The 21,424-nt window shown below is 38.4% G+C and overlaps 1 protein-coding gene across 5 annotated transcripts in view; it reads left to right on the top strand.

Moving 5' to 3' along the window:
• Positions 1-423: 423 nt before the first annotated feature.
• The window catches only part of ppp1r12a (protein phosphatase 1, regulatory subunit 12A), a 79,338-nt gene continuing 58,337 nt past the window's right edge, over positions 424-21,424 (top strand). For all 5 annotated transcript variants that reach the window (XM_067392200.1, XM_067392201.1, XM_067392202.1 and 2 more), the window contains exon 1: positions 424-719. In XM_067392200.1, the coding sequence (XP_067248301.1) occupies positions 483-719 (237 nt within the window). In that variant the 5' untranslated portion in view covers positions 424-482. The remainder of the gene's footprint in view (positions 720-21,424) is intronic.

Genomic DNA, 21,424 nt, shown 5'->3' with positions numbered 1-21,424 from the left:
TGGAGTCAAAAATCACCATTTGTGTTCTACTGAAGAAACAACGTCTCCTACATCTTGGATGCCCTGGGAGTAAGCAGATAAACATCAAATTTTCATTTTTGGGTGAACTATCCCTTTAAATTCTTGCTGTTGTGCTTTTATGTTAATTGCATTTTTATTTTATTATAATTATGTTATTATGATTATGCAATAATATCTTCTTTGCCCGTGTTCTGTGTCAAGTGTAAACATCTTTGCATACACTGTGGACAACTGCTGTGCATTTTTTTCCTTCACTGCCCATAAAGATGACGTTATGCTGCAGATCCGGGGCTGACGTCGCTTGCTCTCGCGATATCTCGGCGTAACCAGGTTTTTGAGCCTAACCCCCCCCTCCCCTCCAGAGCCGTCCCCTCCCACGCCCCAGCGCGCTGTGTTGGGATAGTGGCAGTATAAAGTATATCTTCCATCCGAGACAGATAAGAAGCGCCAGGCTAGAGGGGATGAAGATGGCGGACGCCAAGCAGAAAAGGAACGAACAGTTGAAGCGCTGGATAGGCTCGGAAACGGATCTTGAGCCGCCCATCCTGAAGAAGAAGAAGACGAAGGTGAAGTTCGACGATGGCGCCGTGTTTCTGGCCGCCTGCTCGAGCGGCGATACGGAGGAGGTGCTGCGAATGCTCGACCGCGGCGCGGACATCAACTACGCCAATGTAGACGGACTCACCGCTCTGCACCAGGTAAGAGCGGCTCAAAGGCGGCTGTTGTGCACAGATCCGTGAATGAGGACGGCTTGCTTTCTGTCTGTGTTTACTCAGCCCAACACCACCACCACCATCATCATCATCCTCATCATCACGATCTTCTTCGGGCCGTTTTGCGGAACCACGTAGCCGCTGAAGCTAATTGGTCTGTGATCGAAACAGATATTTGCTTTTTACGTGCACTGGGTTGGATAGATGATCCCGGAATAATCGCATTTGTGTGTAAATGAGTGTGTGAAGGCAGGAAGAGGACTGTCTGAGTGATTGTCGGGTGTGTGTATGTGTTAGCTGCTGGTTAGCCTGTTAGCTAGCCGCTCAGCTCATAGATCAGTGCCAGTAGAGATCTACAGCACAAGAACACTTGCATCTATTTATAAAGGCGTCGGATGAATGTGCACGGGGTTCATTCTGTATAGATGTACTGATCCGACTCGTAAATGTGTTTTGAAACGCTAGTCACCATTGAAATAACGCTGCGAAAGTGCTTAGCAACCAGTTAGCACGGCTGTATATTTGGAAAGAGGCTTCCCTGTTGACACGTATGTTGCGTTACAGATTACTGAGCGAAATTGTGGCATTTATGGAGAAAGACTGTCTGCAATATGATTTCTGTGCGGGAGGTTGAATGATTTAAAATACGACGCAAAAACTGCAGTTTAAAACGAATAACAATTCGCTCAGAAAATAAAATGTTTGGGTAATTTACTCAGTCTCATTTTCTTTCAGACCCATATGACTTTCTTTCTTGTGTTAAACTTACAGAAGATGATGTTTGGGAGAATGACAGCTCCAGTCACCGTTCACATTCATTGCAGCTTTTATCGTTCAATGAACACGAGGGGCGACTTGAGCTGTCGGTTCTTAAAATTATTATTATTATCATTTAGATTTGCGTTCCACATACCAAGGACAGTTTCGAAACATGATAAAATTGAACAAATAATGACATAAGTTTTCATTATTTTTTTTTTTTTTTTTAGTGAACTGCCCCTTTAAGATTGTAGTTTACTTGGCTTGACTGTAAACATCCGTGAAAGATTTTCCATTTAGAACAGTTTAACGCGCTAATGATTTTTTTCTGAAATAGTATGTGGCTAAGCTTACAAGCAACTGTACTTTCTGTCAGTTTACCAATAATAATTGTCTAGGAATCTAAGAAAATAAGAATAATACAAAGACTTTTTAAGCCAGATTAAACCTATTTTCCTGTTACGGTTCATATATTGTTTTGATTTCTTCGTACTTAACCAGCATTTTTGGACACATGGACATAATCATAATGTTCACAGTCAGATGTTAGGGGTAAAACATTGCAAAGCAGTCCTGATAATTCAAAAGTCAAAGTAGCTGAGTTTTAATATTTTGACTTAAAGGGTTAGTTCACCCAAAAATGTAAATTCTGTCATTCATTACTCACCCTCATGCCGTTCCACACCTGTAAGACCTTCGGAATGCAAATTGAGATATTTTTGTTGAAATCCGATGGCTCCGTGAGGCCTGCATAGCCAGCAATGACATTTCCTCTCTCAAGATCCATAAAGATACTAAAAACATATTTAAATCCGTTCATGTGAGTACAGTGGTTCAATATTAATATTATAAAGGGACAAGAATATTTTTGGTGCGCCAAAAAAAACAAAATAACGACTTATAAAGTGTATTAAGCCAAAGTCGCGTGTTTTCAGCCGTTGGCAGTTTGACACACAATCCTTATCATGATTCGACACGCTGATTCATTATGCTCCGAAGCTTTCTGAAGCAGTGTTTTGAAATCGGTCATCACTAAATAAGTCGTTATTTTGTTTTTTTTTTGGCGCACCAAAAATATTCTTGTCGCTTTATAATATTAATATTGAACCACTGTACTCGCATGAACTGATTTAAATATGTTTTTAGTACATTAATGGATCTTGAGTGAGGAAATGTCATTGCTGTCTATGGAGTCCTCACTGAGCCATCGGATTTCAACCAAAATATCTTAATTTGTGTTCCCGAAAATGAACGAAGGTCTTACGGGTGCAAAACGGCACGAGGGTGAGTAATAAATGACAGAATTTTCATTTTTGGGTGAACTAACCCTTTAAGGTTCTAGGTGTCACATAAAAAAGTTTTTACGTCTCTAAAAAGTCACATTATGAGCAGGAAAAGGTGGCATTTGACACTGTAAACCATAATATCTATAGCCCTGCAATGAGTCTTCTGGTTTGATGTGGCTGTAAGTGACTGCAGGAGGTTGTCTGTACAGGCTCATGCGTTTAAAAGCACTTGCCTTTTTTTGGGCCGGTGTTCAGACAGGGTGAGGAAAGAATTTGGATGCAGCTCTTGAGACCTAACCATGACTGTGTGGAGAGGCTCCTTCCTCTATTGGGGCTGCTGTGTGTGTTTATGTATGTAGACGTGTGAGGTAGCGGAGAATTCTAGCATGTGACCAGCAGGCAGTGAGTTCATAGTGAATGGTATTTGTTTTTAAACACATTGATCTCGCTATTAAAGACGCACATGTTTAGTTGTGCCAGAGGCATTTCATATATAAGTGATGTACATCTTCTGCTAGCTTGTTAAAATTTACTTGATTTGACAATTGCATTAGTATAATCGAATAAGCTTTGGAGGATGCCTTATAAAAATGCATAACTTTTAAAATAGAAGAGAGAGAGCTTTCCATATTTTGTGTTGGATGTCAAATTTTGTCTATTGCAGCAAATTTACCTGTTGCAACTCTATACAATTTTTTTGTTGTTTCCATGCGTTTGACTGATAAAGTGCACTTTGTTTAGTATTTACACAATTGTCAATTCTTCTATTCATCCTATGTTATATGACACATTTTTGCACCGTTCAGTTTCAGATTATGAGGAAGAAAATAGATTCAAGAACTGGGTCTAAAATGGTCCTGAACCTATAGAAATCTGTGCATTACACGTTATTAGGCGTGTAAGGATACATCATGGATAGGTGCAATACATATAATATATGTGTATAGATATACTTATGATACTGTCATCACATTTGATAAGTTTTAACAATTTAATTAGCAAAATTGGAGTACAGCAGGAGTACCAAATTTGATGTGTATTGTCAATGGGAATACTGGATTTGCACATTTTAGAAAGTTTGCACATTTTATGTGAACTACTGGTTGTGGAAAATAGCCACACTGTTGTAATTTCAATCATAATCCCCTCAATTATATAAATATCGTAAATATCGTATCGCTGACTAAGAGAATCAATGTTTGATGATATTGCGATTTACTCTCCCTACACATTTGTATAGAAACCTGACGATTGAACAAGCTGCTTGACTGAGTGTTACTCAATTTAGCTAGTACAGAATGATTAATTTACACTTTTATTAAGTTCCCTTCTTTAAATGCACAATCCTTGTGCACTGCAGGCCTCTTTATAATTCCCTTTTATTTATGTAACTTTAAAGGAACAATCCACTTTTTTTGAAAATAGGCTCATTTTCCAACTCCCCTAGAGTTAAACAGTTGAGTTTTACCGTTTTCGAATCCATTCAGCCGATCTCCGGTTCTGGCGGTACCACTTTTAGCATAGCTTAGCATAGTTCATTGAATCTGATTAGACCGTTAGCATTGCGCTTAAAAATGACCAAAGAGTTTTGATATTTTTCCTATTTAAAACTTGACACTTCTGTAGTTAAATCGTGTACTAAAACCGACGGAAAAGAAAAAGTTGTGATTTTCTAGGCCGATATGGCTAGGAACTATACTCTCATTCAGGCGTAATAATCAAGGAACTTTGCTGCCGTATCATGGCTGCAGCAGTGCAATGATATTACGCAGTGGTAAAAGTGGTACCGCCAGAACCGGAGATCGGCTGAATGGATTCGAAAATGGTAAAACTCAACTGTTTAACTCTAGGGGAGTTGGAAAATGAGCCTATTTTCAAAAAAAGTGGAGTGTTCCTTTAAACTTGAACTGAAAGGTGTAGTCTGTGCATACATTTTTAAAAACAAAATTTACTTTAATTGGATTGGTGCTAATTCTCTTTAGCATGCATTGTGGAGTATTTCACTCGATTTCAGCGAGTAAAGAACAAATGTATATTGACTTTTTAAAATCAAGTTCATTTTTTACCAGTAAAGGAGTGTTTTTGATGCACAAAGTTGTTTTTGTCTATTATAGCAAAAATCTTATATTTAAACCTATGAGAATGCAGATGCCGTTGTAAATAATAGTGAGAAATCACTTTTTAAAACTGTTGTCCCATTATTACGCCTTAGCAGATTTTGACTCGTATAAAGGTTTTGAGTGCCATGTGGTGTTTAAGTTATATACCTTCATCAATATGACATCAAAAGTTAGTTCAGTCAGTGTTTTGGTCGCCCTGGGCTCTCCCAGCATAACTCTAATGTCACCAGCAGGAAATGGACAGCTGCGAAGCAACGTAGAGTAGTTTGCTCATGGCAGTGTTTTGACTGAGCTACAATTAGGTTTTATTGTTTTTACTCATGATGTATTGACTGCTAGTTTTCACATGAATTGCAGAACTTGATGTTGTGTTGAAGATTAAGAGGGTCTGACTCATTCCAGTCAGTCCACAAATACACAAGGTAGAGTAGTGAAGGTTGCACAGGGACCCGATTGGGATCGTGCGATTCGTCCCTGACCCACTCTGTGCTGCCTGCGATAGGTAGTGACCTCACTTTCAGTGCACTGCTGTTTATCCATGGAGGGACATGGTGTGCTGGTTCCAGTGACTTTTGTAGCAGTATTGCTGAGGTTATAAATATCACGTGCAGTCTGGCCTGCAGGCGAGTGCAAGAGCACTAACTTTAGCACCCAGTCAACCCACATTCTGCACTGTTCAAGCTCATAGTTAAGAAACCTGGCACAGGCTGTTCTTAGCTTGCATGTTGCGCGGATTGATGTTTTGAATCAAAAGTCATCCGTTTTGTGGCATAGTGGGTAGTGCATGACATGTTCTCATGGCACTCAAGGAGTCATGTTTGAATCTAGCTTGCATCTGTTGTGATCTCTATTATTTTGGGGCACAATTTCATGTGCCTCTTAACTTTTGTGTGTTACAATGCAGAAAATGCTTGAAGAAGTAATAGAAATGATCCATAAATGAATCTGGCAAAGCTTGCCTTAGTCAAAATTACCAACCGCGAATCTGCAATACCAAGCCGGTACTGAAATTTTAAAAATGTGTTGCTTTGAGTGCTGTTGAGTGGATTCGTAAACATCTGATTGGCCATTGTGTTAACATGCTCATCAGATATGTCTGTGATTGGCTACAATGACTAGCACTTCAAAAAAAAGCACTCAAAGCTTCACATTTTTAAAATTTCAGTACCAACTTGGTATCGTGGAAAGTACTTTTGACAAATCTAGCCTGCTGAGAACATGTCAATGTCTATATTTCCACTAAGTAATTTCCTCTTTTTTATTTATTTATTTAATAATATATTTTTTAATAATTTTCTCAAAGAAAATTACGGCTATTTTAACAGCCTTTGCATTGACATTTTTTGAAAATTTATATTGAAAACATTTTTATTCATTTTCTTCATGCAAAATGACAAAATGCAAAATTAAGTATAGCTTATGAAAATATAAAAAAAAAAATATTTATAACAGTTGCGTTTAGATTATTTTCATAATGTATTTTTATATTAATCTGTATTAAAACAAATTTTGCAATAAAATGAAGGCTATATTTACAATTTACTTTTTACAACATTATAACCATAGTATAATTTAAAAATATAATTGATAGTTATTTACAAAGTAAAAAAGGATTTATACATCATTGCAGAGTTTACTTTAATTTATTCTGTTTAATAAAAATGCTAAAAGGGTCCATTTATCAATCTGGACATACGGTGCGTCATGTATATAATCATTCCAGTTAACCAGTTCAAGAAAATGGTTGAATTTATGTAGCAGCTCAACAAATTTGTGGAGGCGGTATGCAAATAGAGGCGAGAAGCAGCAGATTACGCCCGAGGCCTAAAGCGTTGGTGTCTGCAATACTGTTCCTAAATGTTTTCCAAGGATGTAAGTTTCATAACTGTAATATCTTTCAAGTTTACGGTTTACGTACTCCTAATCTTAAAGTCTGTTCGACCTGGTACGGAAGCGTAGTCTCTGGCGGCAGCCTTTTAGTACGAGACGTGTCATTTACAGCATTGGTGGAATTGTCTGCAGTGCTGTCATCGGTAAGGTCAGGGTTTCAGTAAGAAGGTAGGTGAAGATATGCAGTTGTGTGTCGGGTGGGAAGGGTTGTGGCTGTGTCGTCCTTTGCTTGCATTCCTACCGTGTCTCTCATTGGAAGGACCCAGAATTCCTCAGCTGTCACTTACACCCTAGCCAAAATGTTCTCCACCTCCACAGTCACACCGTTTTACTCCTCTCTTCAGTGTCACAAACAGAAGCACATGATGAGGTGTAATTAAAGTGCTCATTAGTGAAAAGAACAAACTGTTCATTTATTTTTTTTAATCTGTCATTTTGTGACAGATGTGCCGCACCGTATCTTGTTGCATGAGCGTTTTTCAGTGTTCAACAATACTTGATGATGCATAAAGATGGTATGATAACTTGTGAGCTGATGTAACAGCATCCAGGAAGGAAATGGCGCTACTTCAAATGAAATTTAACATCTTGGACTGTGTTTTAGTTTTTTGTCATCGTGTTCACCCAAAAATGGAAATTTTGTCAATTACTCGCCTTCATGTAGTTCCAAACCTGTATGACTTTTGTTCTGTGCAACACCAAAGTAGAAATTTGTACAAATTTGAAAAGGAAAAAAAGAAATTTGTTTAAAACAAAAATAACTGTATCATGGTGTATCTCGTTATCGTGATATAAGATTTTGGTCATATCGCCCACACATTCATACTATATAAAACATACTTTTTTTATGGTCACAAAGTACGTTCCTTATCAAATGTAGAAGCTACTCAGACAGTATGTGATTCAGACACACATTTGAAATATAGCACAGGAGTCATTTGGACAACTTTGATTCCTGTCATCCTTTTTGAAGGTGTAGAAAGAGTTAATAAGAATTTTCCCTTTTTGTGGAAGGCATTCAGGTTTGTAACAAAAGGGGTAGTAAATAATGACACAATTTTCATGTTCGGGCGAACTATTCAATCATCGTTCATATTGCTGCAATGTGATTATCTCAGCATGCATTGTGAATCCTGAGATTCCCAGCTGTGACTTGATCCGCCCATTTGGAATGTCAGAGCTGATATCTGGTGTAGATACTCAAAGAAACACTCCTCAGGATTATTTGTGTTGTTTTTGAACCTTTGTTTGTGAGAGGTCTTGCTATTTTACTTTACATTGTGAGTCAGTCCTTGAGTAGATGTAATCGACATGAGTGAATCAAAACAACAATCAAACCATGTACTGAAGAAAACTGTGTTGTGGATCTTCTGTCTTTTTGGAGATTTGGCATAATCAAATTTGCTAGCTTTGTCAAGTTTTATTATGCCTAGGTAAACCTTTTTTTCCTTTTTTTTTTATTTTCTCCAGAGCCCCATGAGGTGACACACATTTGGAATATTCTTCATATAAAACAACTTCAAGTGGTTAATTTTGGATCTTTGCTGTCAGCTCCAAAGGATATACTCCAATACAAATGCATTTAAAACCCTAAAAACCATGATATAAAAGAAAGATTTAACAGGGAGCGTTGTGGGATACTACGTATCACCTGATTTAAGCAGGAGATGGTTTGTATCAGGGCCTGAAATCTAAAACCAGGTCAAGGTAATTTGGACTTAAATGAACCTTAAATTCCCGGGAAACAAGGAGATGTGATTCTGTGTTCATTCGCTCAGGACTTAAGGGCTCTGCTCTTACAGAAAGTTGCAATGTCAACCATAATTTTTGCTAGAATACTAGGGCTGCACTATATAGCAAAATAAATTTGGTATTGTAATATGGCTTGGTGTGATTTATCTAATTGACCCTTCACCTGGAGTTTGATTGACAAGCGATCTAACCAGTCAGAATGCCGAATCCACCAATTTGTCCGACAAAGCAGTCAGGAGTTATAAGATTAACCTCGGTGGAGTTAAACTTGAAAAATTGTGTATATTGACATCTTTCCGTGTTTGAAACAACATTGATTCTCATGTTCATTCATGTTTATTTGACGCTATAAATGGAGTAAGAGATGATCGGTTTTAGAGCCTCTTGAGCTGAGGCGCTACAGCAATCTTTCACGACCATGGTCACGACACATTAAAGAGCAACAAAACGGTTTTTATTGTTTGAATTTCTTAAACTACACAGTTTGAAAGCTGGGAGTTTGTTTAATATCATAAGTAACCTGCTTTGTCTTGTCTGTCTGTGTTGTCTGTATCCTCTTTATTCTGCAATGTATTTTTCACTGTGTGTGGCGTGACGGCGCCATGGCTTGTTAGACAAAGCAACTGTAACTAAGGGGGTCAGGTCTTTGCGAAGGGTCAATTGAGTAGGTTTCATAATTATTTTTATTAAATGAATATATGCTCTTCCGATTGTCTATTTACATTTATTATACAATACAATAGTATAATTGCAATACATTTCTTATTTTAATATTTTGATTTTAATAATAACCACAATAAAATAATTATTTTGAATAATTATGTGGCCCATTATAAAAACCAAAGTGGAAAAAAAAAAGTTCACTTTAGGGTTAATGAAAGAGGTTTGAGTTGGTTCTTGTAGAGAGTCAATAAACCCAAACACCTAGATTTAAAAAAAAATCCTAAATCATTTACCACCAGCAAAATTGTTTCAATCATTCTGGAATTACATTTTTTTTTTTTTTTTTTTTTTTTTTTTTTTTTGAAACGTATACATTTTTTCATATCAGAATATATATGGCAGAAAAACAAATCACACATTGCCAGTTTTGCAGAATACCATATTTACCACAGTAAAACCATAATAATTGAAAAAAATGAATATTTAATATCTCTTTTTTTTAAACAGCATAAGAAGCTCTCAGAACCTTTGTCATTTTAAATCCTTTTTAAAGTTACTGTTGTTTTATTGTAGTTACAATATCTATAGTAAAAATGCACTACTTGGTTACCATGGTAAACTTTGGAAAGGTAAGAATAATGTTTTGTCTTGTAAAATGTGGTAGACATTCGTTTAAACAAAATAGTGATAATATTTTCTGAATATTTCTGTATTTCCATTGGACAATTTTATTGCCGTTTGTGCTAAATCTTGACGTCAACTGGCTGGTGATGGTCATAGTAATATTATGTAAAAGGGTGATGGAGTCATGTTTTCTCTCTGTCAGTGTTTGAGCTCAGGCCTAAAGGAAATTAGTTCTGACATAAATTAGGTGTGTGGGCCATTATTTCCTCTTGGTTGGTGCAAAAAGCACGCTTTGCCTCAAGCCAAAAACTGATGTCAGTGCATGTGTTTTGCCTTTGACGATACCATAATAAAGGAATTTTGGTTATTACGAGACACTGTTAAAAGCTGAAGACAGGTCAGTGGTTTTGTGTTAAGGGTATGAAATAATTTGTTTTTAATTTAACATTGTGGGTGGTTTATTAAATTGTTAAGCCATTCGTTTTGACCATTTTTTTTTTTTTTTTTTTTTTTCGTTTTCTGGTCCAGTAATTGCAAATGTTATGATGCCATTTTTGACTTAAATAATTAATGTTAATTGTATTTAAATTGGTTTCTGATGGGTCCATCCCATCACCGGGTTTCTCATGCATATGTAATGGATATGTAATTTGCATGTCACTCAATTATTTATTGTTTACGAGAAGTGGGTGGGAGTTGTCAAGATGAATCAGCGTGGTACAGGTTTTAATCAAAGGTTAGCAATCTGTTCAGTTGAGATTTTTATTGTGTTGGCCTTTTTCCTTTGCAATATTATGCTAAGCAGGAAATAAAAATGATTCCTGGCCATCACTATGGGGTTGTGTAGTCATCAAACTCTGTCTACTGCTTGATTGACATGCTAATATTAGAAACCAGCACACCAACAGTTCATGTTTTACAGTTTGTAATAAGCAGGTTTGGCCATGTCAGGCAGGCGGTGTTGAGATATTTTCAGTTGGATGTTTGAAAGGAACCCATAATCAAGGGCAGGAAGTCTGTTGAAAAAGTAAAGCTACAGTGTTGTGTCATCTGTTGTCTCTGAACACGTTGACTAGTCTTCCACTGCATTTGAGTTTCACAGTGGGGTGAAAAACTGTGAAGCCCAGCCTTGGTTTTGTCATTTTTGCTGGCGATGCCAATTCCTGCATCTTAAGAATTTGAAAAAAAAAAAGTAGTGTGGCTTAGTGTTGGGTATCTTTAGGCATCTCACAATCTGATTTAGGTTCTGGGGGTCATGATTCGATTCCAAAATGATTCTTGATCTACATTTATTTTTCTTATTATTTAGTTTACAACTTTAAATCTTAAATTTATTTACATTTTTTTTTTTAATTATTTGTGGAATTATACCTACTATTAAAATAATTACAAATTAAATTAAAGCCATTTTATGTTAAGAATTTTCAAAAAAATAAATATAGCTTCAAGATATACAAGCAAATAGTAAGTGCTTCAAGTAGTTTTAAATAAGTTTTTAAGTTTTAAGTGCTTTTTTTCTGGTCAAGAGAAGTGAGTGCTTTACTGCTGTTTGATTATTCCTGATGACATCATAGACAGCAGGTGATCTAATAAGGCTGCATTCACACTAGTGATGTCACGTGAGGAAATTTTCACACCGGTGTATATAAACTTGTGACAACACCAGATTTACTGATAACAGCCGTGGGGTGTTTTTAATGTGCGCTCATTTTTTACTTTCTAATTCGCGATAACACGTACCGTGTATAGCAAGCGGCAGTACTGACCGCAAATTTTACGAGATAAGATATTTGTTAGTGACGCTCAGGGTCTGTTGCGCACCAATTCCTATGCCATCATCTTATCAAGCATCATGATAAGTGAAATCTGCTATATGGAGCTGAGCAGGCTTTTAGTTTATAATTGTAGCGTCCATTACTGGCAGGCAAAATGGATTTGCAGTTATCTGTGTTTAGATGCTAATATTCTTAAATGTTATTTTAATTGGAGTAATTTATTGGCACTTTAATTGTAATTAGTTTCTCTGAGCTGCCACCAAACTCTGGAATGTCCTTTGTTGGTTTGGATGACTAAATGGCAGAGCAGGTGAACAGTTTCAGACGAGCATCACTGCAGGTTCAAACTGGTTTACCTGAGTATTGCTGATGCACAAAAATTCTTGAGGAATGTTTTCAAGCCTGAAGCCCACCTTCTAGTCCATGAACACACACTGATCACTGTCTTAACCTTTCATACACATGATTGCCAGCATTATCCAATCAATAAGTATGTGATTGGGTTTCTAATTGGTTGATGCAATGATGATAAGAGCCTATTTTTTTTTTTTTTTGTTGTCCTGAACAGTAATGAGCCATTTATTTGAGAGAATCATTATTGAGTGATTGCTGCTTAATGTAATTTAGTTCAGCATCCTTTTCTAGGAAATTGTCCAAAATAATGTATTGAGCGTCTTTCTTGTAAACCCAGTAGCTGTCAGAACTAATAAGGACTGCCCGATGGCCTGGGGTTAGTGTAAACAATGCTAGGGACAGTTGACGAAACTGTCACTTGCCCGATTGGGTCAGGCTGCATCGTCATGAAAGTTTATCATTTGCAAGTATTTTTAAGCCCTGTCAATTATAATATTCAAGTGCAAGATGCAAAAGAGAACTCAGTTTGGTAATTGCATACTGTTTGATCATTTTTGTGTGCACAACACACATCTGAAACTCGGCCAGAAAGCAACATCTCGGCTCACAAATACTGAATTGAGTTCTCTTTCATGTCTTGCGCTTGACTGGACATATTCACAGATTATTTGTACTCTTGCTTATAATTTGATTATTTCATTTTTCTTTCATACTGAACCTTTGTGGCTGTCGTGTTTTTAGTCAGTGCCGGCACTTTCTGTATGTTTGGGAAAAGTTCTAGGCTGTATCAAAATACTATTGCCTACATCAGTCCACTAATTTAATCAGCTTGAGGTAGTGAATGAAAACGAGTGATCAAATTCAGACACTGAGTGCAGTGGAAGGCCTGCAGACACTATCTTCTAAGTTATCTTCTGACTGTTGAGTTGTGGGTACTCTGTGCATGGGTATTCTGTAGCAGCTAGATGTAACCTAAACTAAATAAAACCAAGGCTGGGCTACACAGTGTTAAAAAAAAAGTGACCCCACTGTGAAACCCAAATTGAGTTGAAGACAAGTCAACATGTTCAGAGACAACAGATGACACAACAGTGCATCATGGGATTGAATGAGTACACTCAATTTTCACTATGGTTTGGGGCACCACTACACATTGGTTGGAGTCCACACAGTCCTGGTGTTTTACTGTACAGAATTCCAAGGAATTTCTCAGAAAAAGCTGAGGAACCACTTGGGTCACCCTTCAGTCATGAGGCATGTCCTCTGCCCTTGGTCCAAGTGAAATGACATCAGCTTATGTTTTCCTTTTGCGTTCCTGTCTTTTTTTTTTTTTTTTTCTTCCTCACCAGGCTGTAAGGGCAGGGCTCTCTTGCTCCGGCTGGCCAAGAGTCTGCAGGATAGTGATAAATAGCATGCATGAATACTTAACTGCTTGCAGCGCAATTTAAGTATGTGGACCCGCTACACGTTTGTAAAAGAGCCAACATGGCCTGCTTCTGGCAATAACATTTAAGCACAGTAAGGAGCTGCTGCTAAATAGGGATAGGTCATGACGGTTGACTAGTCTAGATTTTTTTTTTTTTTTTTTTTTTTAATGTTTCTAGCAGCAGTGCTTTAATTAATGTTTAAATTTTGTTAACGTGCAACCTAAGAAATGCTTCTGATTGGGGTTAGGTGAGCACTAAATCAGCCTAATTATACAGGCAACTCACTAACTAGTCATTTTTGAAAGTGTGTAGGTTTGCACATCCCTATACCTTCTAGGGCTGCATGATAATGGAAAAAACGGACAACTTGTGTGATATTTATTTTGCGGTATATATTGTGATCTGAAGAAATACAGGGATGTTCACCAGATGACTTAAAGGTGCCATAGAACGTCTTTTCAAAAGATGTAATATAAGTCTAAGGTGTCCCCTGAATGTGTCTGTGCAGTTTCAGCTCAAAATACCCCATAGATATATTTTTTTACATTTTTTTTAACTGCCTATTTAGGGGCATCATTAACTATGCGCCGATTCAGGCTGTGCGGCCCCTTTAAATCTCTCGCTCCCTGCCCTGGTATCTCTGATCATGTGAGTATAGTATTTATTTGGATGTTTACATTTGATTCTGAATGAGTTTGATATTGTTCTGTGGCTAACGGGCTAATGCGTTAATGCTACACTGTTGGAGAGATTTATAAAGAATGAAGTTTTGTTTATGCATTACACAGACTGCAAGTGTTTAAAAATGAAAATAGCGACGGCTCTTGTCTCTGTGAATACAGTAATACAGTAATGGTAACTTTAACCACATTTAACAGTACATTAGCAACATGCTAACGAAACATTTAGAAAGACAATTTACAAATATCACTAAAAATATCATGATATCATGGATCATGTCAGTTATTATTGCTCCATCTTCCAATTTTTTTCACTGTTGTCCTTGCTCGCTTACCTAGTCTGATGATTCAGCTGTGCACAGATCCAGACATTAATACTGGCTGCCCTTGTCTAATGCTTGAATATGGTCTTTTGTAGATGACCAGTGCCACTCTGCCACTATTTATTTAATTAAATGGCAGTCTGCATGATTTCACAATCACACTAAGCCATATCGCAAAATGGATTTTATTTCAATATATTGTACAGCCCTAGTACCTTCAATGTGTTTGCTACTCTCCGCTCATCCTCACACTCTGTTTCAGGAATATATTTAGTAAATCTATCTGTTGGGATTAACAGTGTTTTTGATATTGTAATGAAGGTCTTCCAAAAAATCTCTCCCAAACCTCAAACACATTAAAATGAGTGCTTCTGAGAAAAAGAACGTTCTACATGAAATTTACTGTGTTTATAGAACAGCTAAACTATTTTGGGAAGTGAGGGACCACTTTCAAAGAGCCAAATCAGAGTGGCTTATTTGCAAAAATGAGATTAACTATTTGCAGAGACTGTAACAATGTGCCAAACATCTCTTCTAACAGCGAGAGAGACCGACAGCCTTAGGTGTGCTGCTTATGGCCCACTCACAAATGAAATTTGCTCTTATTGCATCATGGAGACACATCCTTATATAGATCACATTGAAGCTGCCCAAACACAGAATTCTCACGTAATTCTCACATTGGCTACTCGCATACTTTAGTGCAAGATTTAACCCATCTGACAATACATACATTATTTGCTTTACTGCAGCAATATATTTGTAGTATGATATAGAGGTTTTACATGTTAAAATTCACTATTTCCCTGTACATTTTGTGTTTAAAGGTGTAAATTGCATCATGGTGTCAAAAACAGGAAATAAGAAGCCACAGTGTTTATGTTTAGAGCTATGCAGTCAAAATGTATGCGTGACCCTTACTTAATACTTACAAACCTACCTCATGTAGGTGGGCATGCAGTCACGGTCAGAGTTTAATTACAACCTCCGATAGTTGAGTCACAACGGAGGAACGTCAGCAGTGGTCAGTGTCCTAGCAGTTTACTAATGACTGTCAGCGTGTGTGGGCGTGGAACGTCATGCGGCCTGACGTGATTGTGAATTGCGCTCTTGTCCAGATGGAGCCAATCAAATGTTTAGAGCTTGTAGCTTGCAGTCACCAGATGTCGGAATGCTTGTTTGGGGTTTTTTTTACAGATTGGAGATGAAGAATACAAGTGGACGAGGAAAAACATGTACACAAATTTATACAGATGAATCCAAATGCAGCAGTGACTTAGGGAGAAGGTCAGCTGCTTCTGACCTTCTCCTGGGCTTTTCTTTCTTATTTTTGTGTATTTATTAGGCGTGTTCTTTTTGACATTTGTTTGAGTGTGGGCTTATCAGACAGTAATGGGTGGAGGGGGGCATTCAGTTGTTAGAGTGGAAAAGGGTGTTGAAAAAACCTTTGTCAGAATAGAACAGGAAGTAAGTGTTTATTTTTTCATTTCCTCACCAAGGCGTTAAAAGTCATCTTTATCCACCCTTAGAGCAGGCTGTTAATCAGCTGCCTTTGCATGCCTGTATACACTTGGACCAGACTTGAATTATCTCTGCGCCTACACACTTGATTCAGTTGGGAAGGATGTTTCGCTAGGGCACAGAGTAGGGGTGTCCTGTTCTGCTCCTGGAGGGCCACTTTTCTGCAGAGTTGAGCTCCAACCTGCTACAACACACTTGCCTAGTAGGTTGTACTACTTGTTTCTAGTAGTCATGAAGACTTTGATTTAGCTTGTCCGGGTTTGTGTAACAAGAGTTAGAGCTAAACCCTACTGTAAGGTGGTACTCCAGGAACATGATTGGACACCCCTGACATAGAGGAAAATGGAAGGGTTGCCAAAGGTGGGCAACCAAAAGTCGAAAGCATTTTCGCTTGGGTTGCAAAGTACTTTTGACCTAGGTATCCATTGACTAATGAGATTCCCAGAGAGCTGGGTCTAGTTCTTTCAGAAATCTAATTCACTCTATTGGCCTTGGTTTCAAACTGACCTGGATCTTTCCACACCTCCTTCAAAATATACCCCTATGTATTCATGTCTTCACATGTCAAATGCTCAACAACACATGCAAAATACTCTCCCAGAACTTCTACAAGCTTCCAAAAGTTTACAATGGGTTACACTCTTCCCACTTGAAGACTTCTGAATAACCATGCCCTTTCTCTTGCTTGCTTTCTCTTTCATAGCCTCCTTCCTTCCAGTGATTTATGTCCTGTCATCGTCGGCAGTAGCTCTGTCTGTGGAGGAAGCCACACATTCAGCTGGCTCTCAGCATCTCCTAACCCTCATCTTTCAGGGACATGTAATTAAGCAGCTCCCTGGAGCATGACAGATCATAGGCGCTGACACTGCTGCAAGCCCTCAAACCTGACCAGACCCTTAACCATGCACATCCAAACAAACTGCATTGTTTGCGGCCACCCTGGTTCCACTAGGGCTGATCATAGATATGGATTGATAGAATGCTCCTGCAAGCACCCATGGGCAAAGGTTAACCCGTTCATTCCACCAGAAGAAATGTACCTTAATCTTGTCATTGGTTCAATACCTTCAAAGTTTCTTAGTATGTTTAGGTACTTATAAGGGGCTTTCGCACCGGAGTAACCTTTTCGTAGTTCCTAGAACTATTGGCTGAAGTACCTAGATTGTGCCGTGTTCGCACCACAGGAACTAGGAACGATTTTAGTTCTAGGAACTCCTTTTGGGGGAACTAAATTAGCTCCTACTTCAGGGTAGGGTCTAAACCAGCTCAATAGGAACTCAGTGACATAAGTGTACGTTGATTGGTCAAACGCATGTCAAACACCGGCACCTGCCGTTTTTAAAAAGCCGTGTAAACATATTTACCTCACAAACATGGGCATTTACCTGTTGTCTGAAGGGTTGTTCTTTTTTCTGCATCGATACTGAAAGTTGTCATAGGAGATTTCATCTCTTAGCCCTATTTTTTGCTCTTTCAGACACGTAAATTGTTTATATTCCATTTTCCGTTATCACGAAACCAACGGCACACAACAAACTGCTCCGATCGTGGCATCCTCCATTCACAGGTTTTTAGCATTTGTAAATGCCACGCTTAAAGACGCTGCTGTCGGCCCTTCGCAGTTCCTATTCCCAGTGCGAATGCAACCAGGATCATTGCCCGAGGGAGAAATTAGTTCTTGGGGAACTATCCTAGTGGCTACTTCCTAGAACTATTTGGTGCGAACGACCCTATATACACCCTTTAGAAGTAGACAAGTTACAAAGGTGTACCTTTTTGAGGGCGCTGACGCATTGACAAGCTCTTGCTAAGGTATAGTTTTTGCACACTCGATTGCAGAGAGTTGGCTATATGAGAACGACCACATCTACTACTTGCTCACAAAAAGCTGCACAACCTTCAGCGATTTAGGGAACCTGGTGTTGGTCACACTTTAGAATTGTTTGGAATTTATAATTGATTGTTTTCTAAAGTTTATATAAAATTACTGGCACTTGAGCATGGGATCAGGATAGGACTAAGAAATGGGATTCAAAACACGTCACCTGAAAGTGATTGTGTTGTCTGTCGAAACGCTGCCCACAAGATTATGGCTCCGACAGAAGCTGTAAATTTTATAGGATTTCCATCCATAACCAAATGGATTGTATCCATTTCTCTGTGTCAAAGGCTTTGTTTGAGCTTTCCCTATAGTGTGTAAACACCCTTAACTGCTATCTGTGTGAAACGCCCTTGACACTTTCAGAGAAATGCCACTGTTGCAGATTGTCTGCATGTTTTTTTTGCTATAGTCTAAATGCCAGGACAGGGGCAGCATTATACAAATGTATTATTCACCCTAGCAGTTTAGACGTAATAGCAACCACCAACCCCCTCTGTGGCCACAGCTCAAATAAGCACACTTGGCTCTTGCCGGCCGGTATTGTTTTGGCTGCCGGGTGTAAGAAGTGCAACGTATACAATCTCTTCCTTAATTTCCCTCTACCTCTACCCTGCCGTCTCTTTTTCCATGGGAATCCCAGGGCCATATATGGTCGTCAGTGGTTGGCGAGGCAAAGTAAGGCTTTTGCACTCTCTCTCTCTCGCTCTCTCTCTACCCCCCCTTCAAGTCCAGCTGTACCCTTTTCTATGGCCTCCTGCAGTAGAGAAATAGCTTTTTTTGTCCACTTTCCCTGTCTCACAACACTCTCAAATCCCACAAAACCTGTCAACAATATGCACAAGTCATATTTCACCCTAAATACCTCAATTTTCAGTACTGTAATTAGAAAACAATTAATTAACTTTTTAGTATAGTTTTTTTAATCTATATTTATATATCTATATATAGTTTGTTAGTAGTTGTTTTATGCAATTGTATGCTAATTTGAATTATATATATATATATGTATAATTTTTTTTGTACTGTACCAATATTAAGACTCCAATAATTGCAGATACCGATAAACTGTTAATTTAGTGGTCAATAACCAATAAATGGTGGATTTTAAAAATGACTACTACAAAAAGGTCAACCATTTTAAATACTGAATATAGACGTGATGTTATAATGTACAGTATGTGTATGAAAGATAACTTTGTATTAAGGAACATTAACATCCATAGTAGAGCATTAGTAGTTTGTGAAAACCTAATGAACTTTCATTTTCATGCTCAAACACACAGATCCGTTGTTTTGTGCTTCGGCACCGGCACTTTTAAAGACATAGGTTACAGCTGCTGTATCTCTTTAAGTTAGTGTTGGAAGAATGCAAATTTACATTAAAATAGAAGAAAATTATATACCACAATTAAATATCCATTATACAAATACATAAGTTGTTTTCTTTTGAATTTAGAGTGATATATGACCATCTCACTTCTACCTGCTAATTCTTTCTCTGTTTTTGTTGCACATGCGCATTCTCTCTTTCTGTGTGCTTTTTTTTCCTCTTTCTACACACACACTTGCACACAGCAAAGAAGGAATTCCTTTTGTGGAAGTGGTTGTGTGCTGGTGCGTTGGTGATGTAGAAAGAGGAGGCGGGGCTCTGGCTGGCTCAGGGCTCTGTGTTACTTATCTGGGAATTAGTCCAGTGGTATGATAGAGTTGGTCCCGACTGCAGCCTCGCTAGGTGGCCTCTGTAGCAGGAGAAAGCGAGCCGGCTGGGGTGGGAGCGGGTCGACGGTAACGTCCGGGAGAGGCAGCGTAGTATCATTGCTGTTGCTTTATAAGGGAGCGAATTGGATTTCCCTTTAAAGAAAACATGTGCATTATCTGACCTTAGACATTCCCAATCTTTTGTTATTGCATGAGCTTGTGCTGGCTCATAAAAGGCAGCAGCATTACGGTTTTTATTTGGTCGCACATGTGATATTTTGTGTTTTCATTTTGAACCAGCCCATTGATGGACTGTTTGGGTTTTCGTTAAAGATACTGAGAGGTTATCGTGTTCCACTTAAGTTTCATGATGGCCACAGCCAGAACGTCATTCTTTAAAGATATGAGGACCCATGAAAAGAAAGTTTGCATATGGTTTGCAGAAATATTTGCTTTAAAGTCTAAAGCTAACATAGCAACCAGCTGAAGCTTTTTTGCTGTTTGTAAAGAAACTTGCAAAAGAAAATTGTCATGCTCTGCTTAGGGACCAGAACTTCAAATGAGCCTTAACCTCTGTGAATTATCACATCTCTTGATTGTTTATTATATAATCATATTGTTGTCTTGCCTGACTAAATGTGTAAAGAATTTTTTTTTCAGTTGGAGAATTTTTGTTTGTCTGGCTGTCACCACATAAAACCATTTATTTTGGCTTATGCTGTTGTGGTTTTACTTTTTCTTTTGAGACTAATAAGATATTTTGAAGAGTCTCCAAGCTGCTCTTTTCCTTATAATCACATCATATAATGACCAGGGGCTGCCAACCAACAAAAATATCATAAAAGTGGTTTATATGACATGACCACAGAATTTTCCTGTGTGGGGGAACAATCTCTAAAGTCCTTTATTGGTGACTTAACCTGTTGCAGAACTCTAGTTTATTCCATGACCCATTTGAGGAGTTCCCCATTCTATGGGAGCAGTACGTTACCAAGAATCAAAGGACTGGATTAAGTTTTAAATTTGTGCACACTCAATCTGAATTTGAAGGGTACATATTTGGCCGCTTAAACAGGGGAATGCCAAGGACAGTTGGCTCTCACACACGACCTCTCGCTTCTGGGCTTGATCACTTTGCCAGCTGCAGACATTTCTCAGCCAGTGAAACAGCATACACCTTCAAATATTCATGTGCCCTGTCAACGATTATATATTTTTTAATATTAACAACTGCAGGGCTCAGTGCTTTTTCTACTGGCCCGGTTGGTCTGCGCTTTCTGAGATGCGGCTTTCTGGCCTTGTGCTTCGGATGTGTGTTGCGTACACACAAAAGTTCTCAAACAGTGAGTACCGAATTGAGTTCTCTTTCCCGTCGTCTTCCACTTTAATATTTTAATTGCCAACACTAAAAAACACTTGCAAATGTTAAAAGTTTATGACACCTGTAGCACTGGTCCGATCTGACAAGTGACAGTTCAGTCTTCTGTCCCGAGTGTCATTCATGCTGGCCCCGGGCCATCAGGCGCTCCTTATTGTTGAGCCCTGAACTTGTGGATTAGGGAGAGAGTTTTATGTTAACGCATAAATATGTCTACATCAGGTCTTTGTTTTCCATCATACATGACCTTTAGTATGTTTTTAATTTGATTGTTGTTTGCCAATTGAGGAATGGTGGAAGAACTGCAGGATTGGGAAAGGGTCCCGATTTTTCAGCTGAGAGTCTACAGGGGTTACTAGAGGAAGTGAGATGGGAGGGGGCTTCAAGTGTCTTCTCCCCTTGAAGTGAAGTGCTGCTATAGTTAGCTTTAAACGCTTTGTGTGATGACTTGGAAGATAATCACTCTTGTGTTTGCTGCTGCTTCACACACAGTCAGCGGCCCGTGTGTACAGCCTCACGCACACACGGGGGAGGCTGTACTCCTCTCTACTGTGGTGG

The sequence above is a fragment of the Chanodichthys erythropterus genome, chromosome 8 (assembly GCF_024489055.1).
Source record: "Chanodichthys erythropterus isolate Z2021 chromosome 8, ASM2448905v1, whole genome shotgun sequence".
NCBI lineage: Eukaryota > Metazoa > Chordata > Actinopteri > Cypriniformes > Xenocyprididae > Chanodichthys > Chanodichthys erythropterus.
The sequence above is the reverse complement of the archived record's forward strand: the minus strand, read 5'-3'. Positions and strand labels throughout refer to the sequence as shown.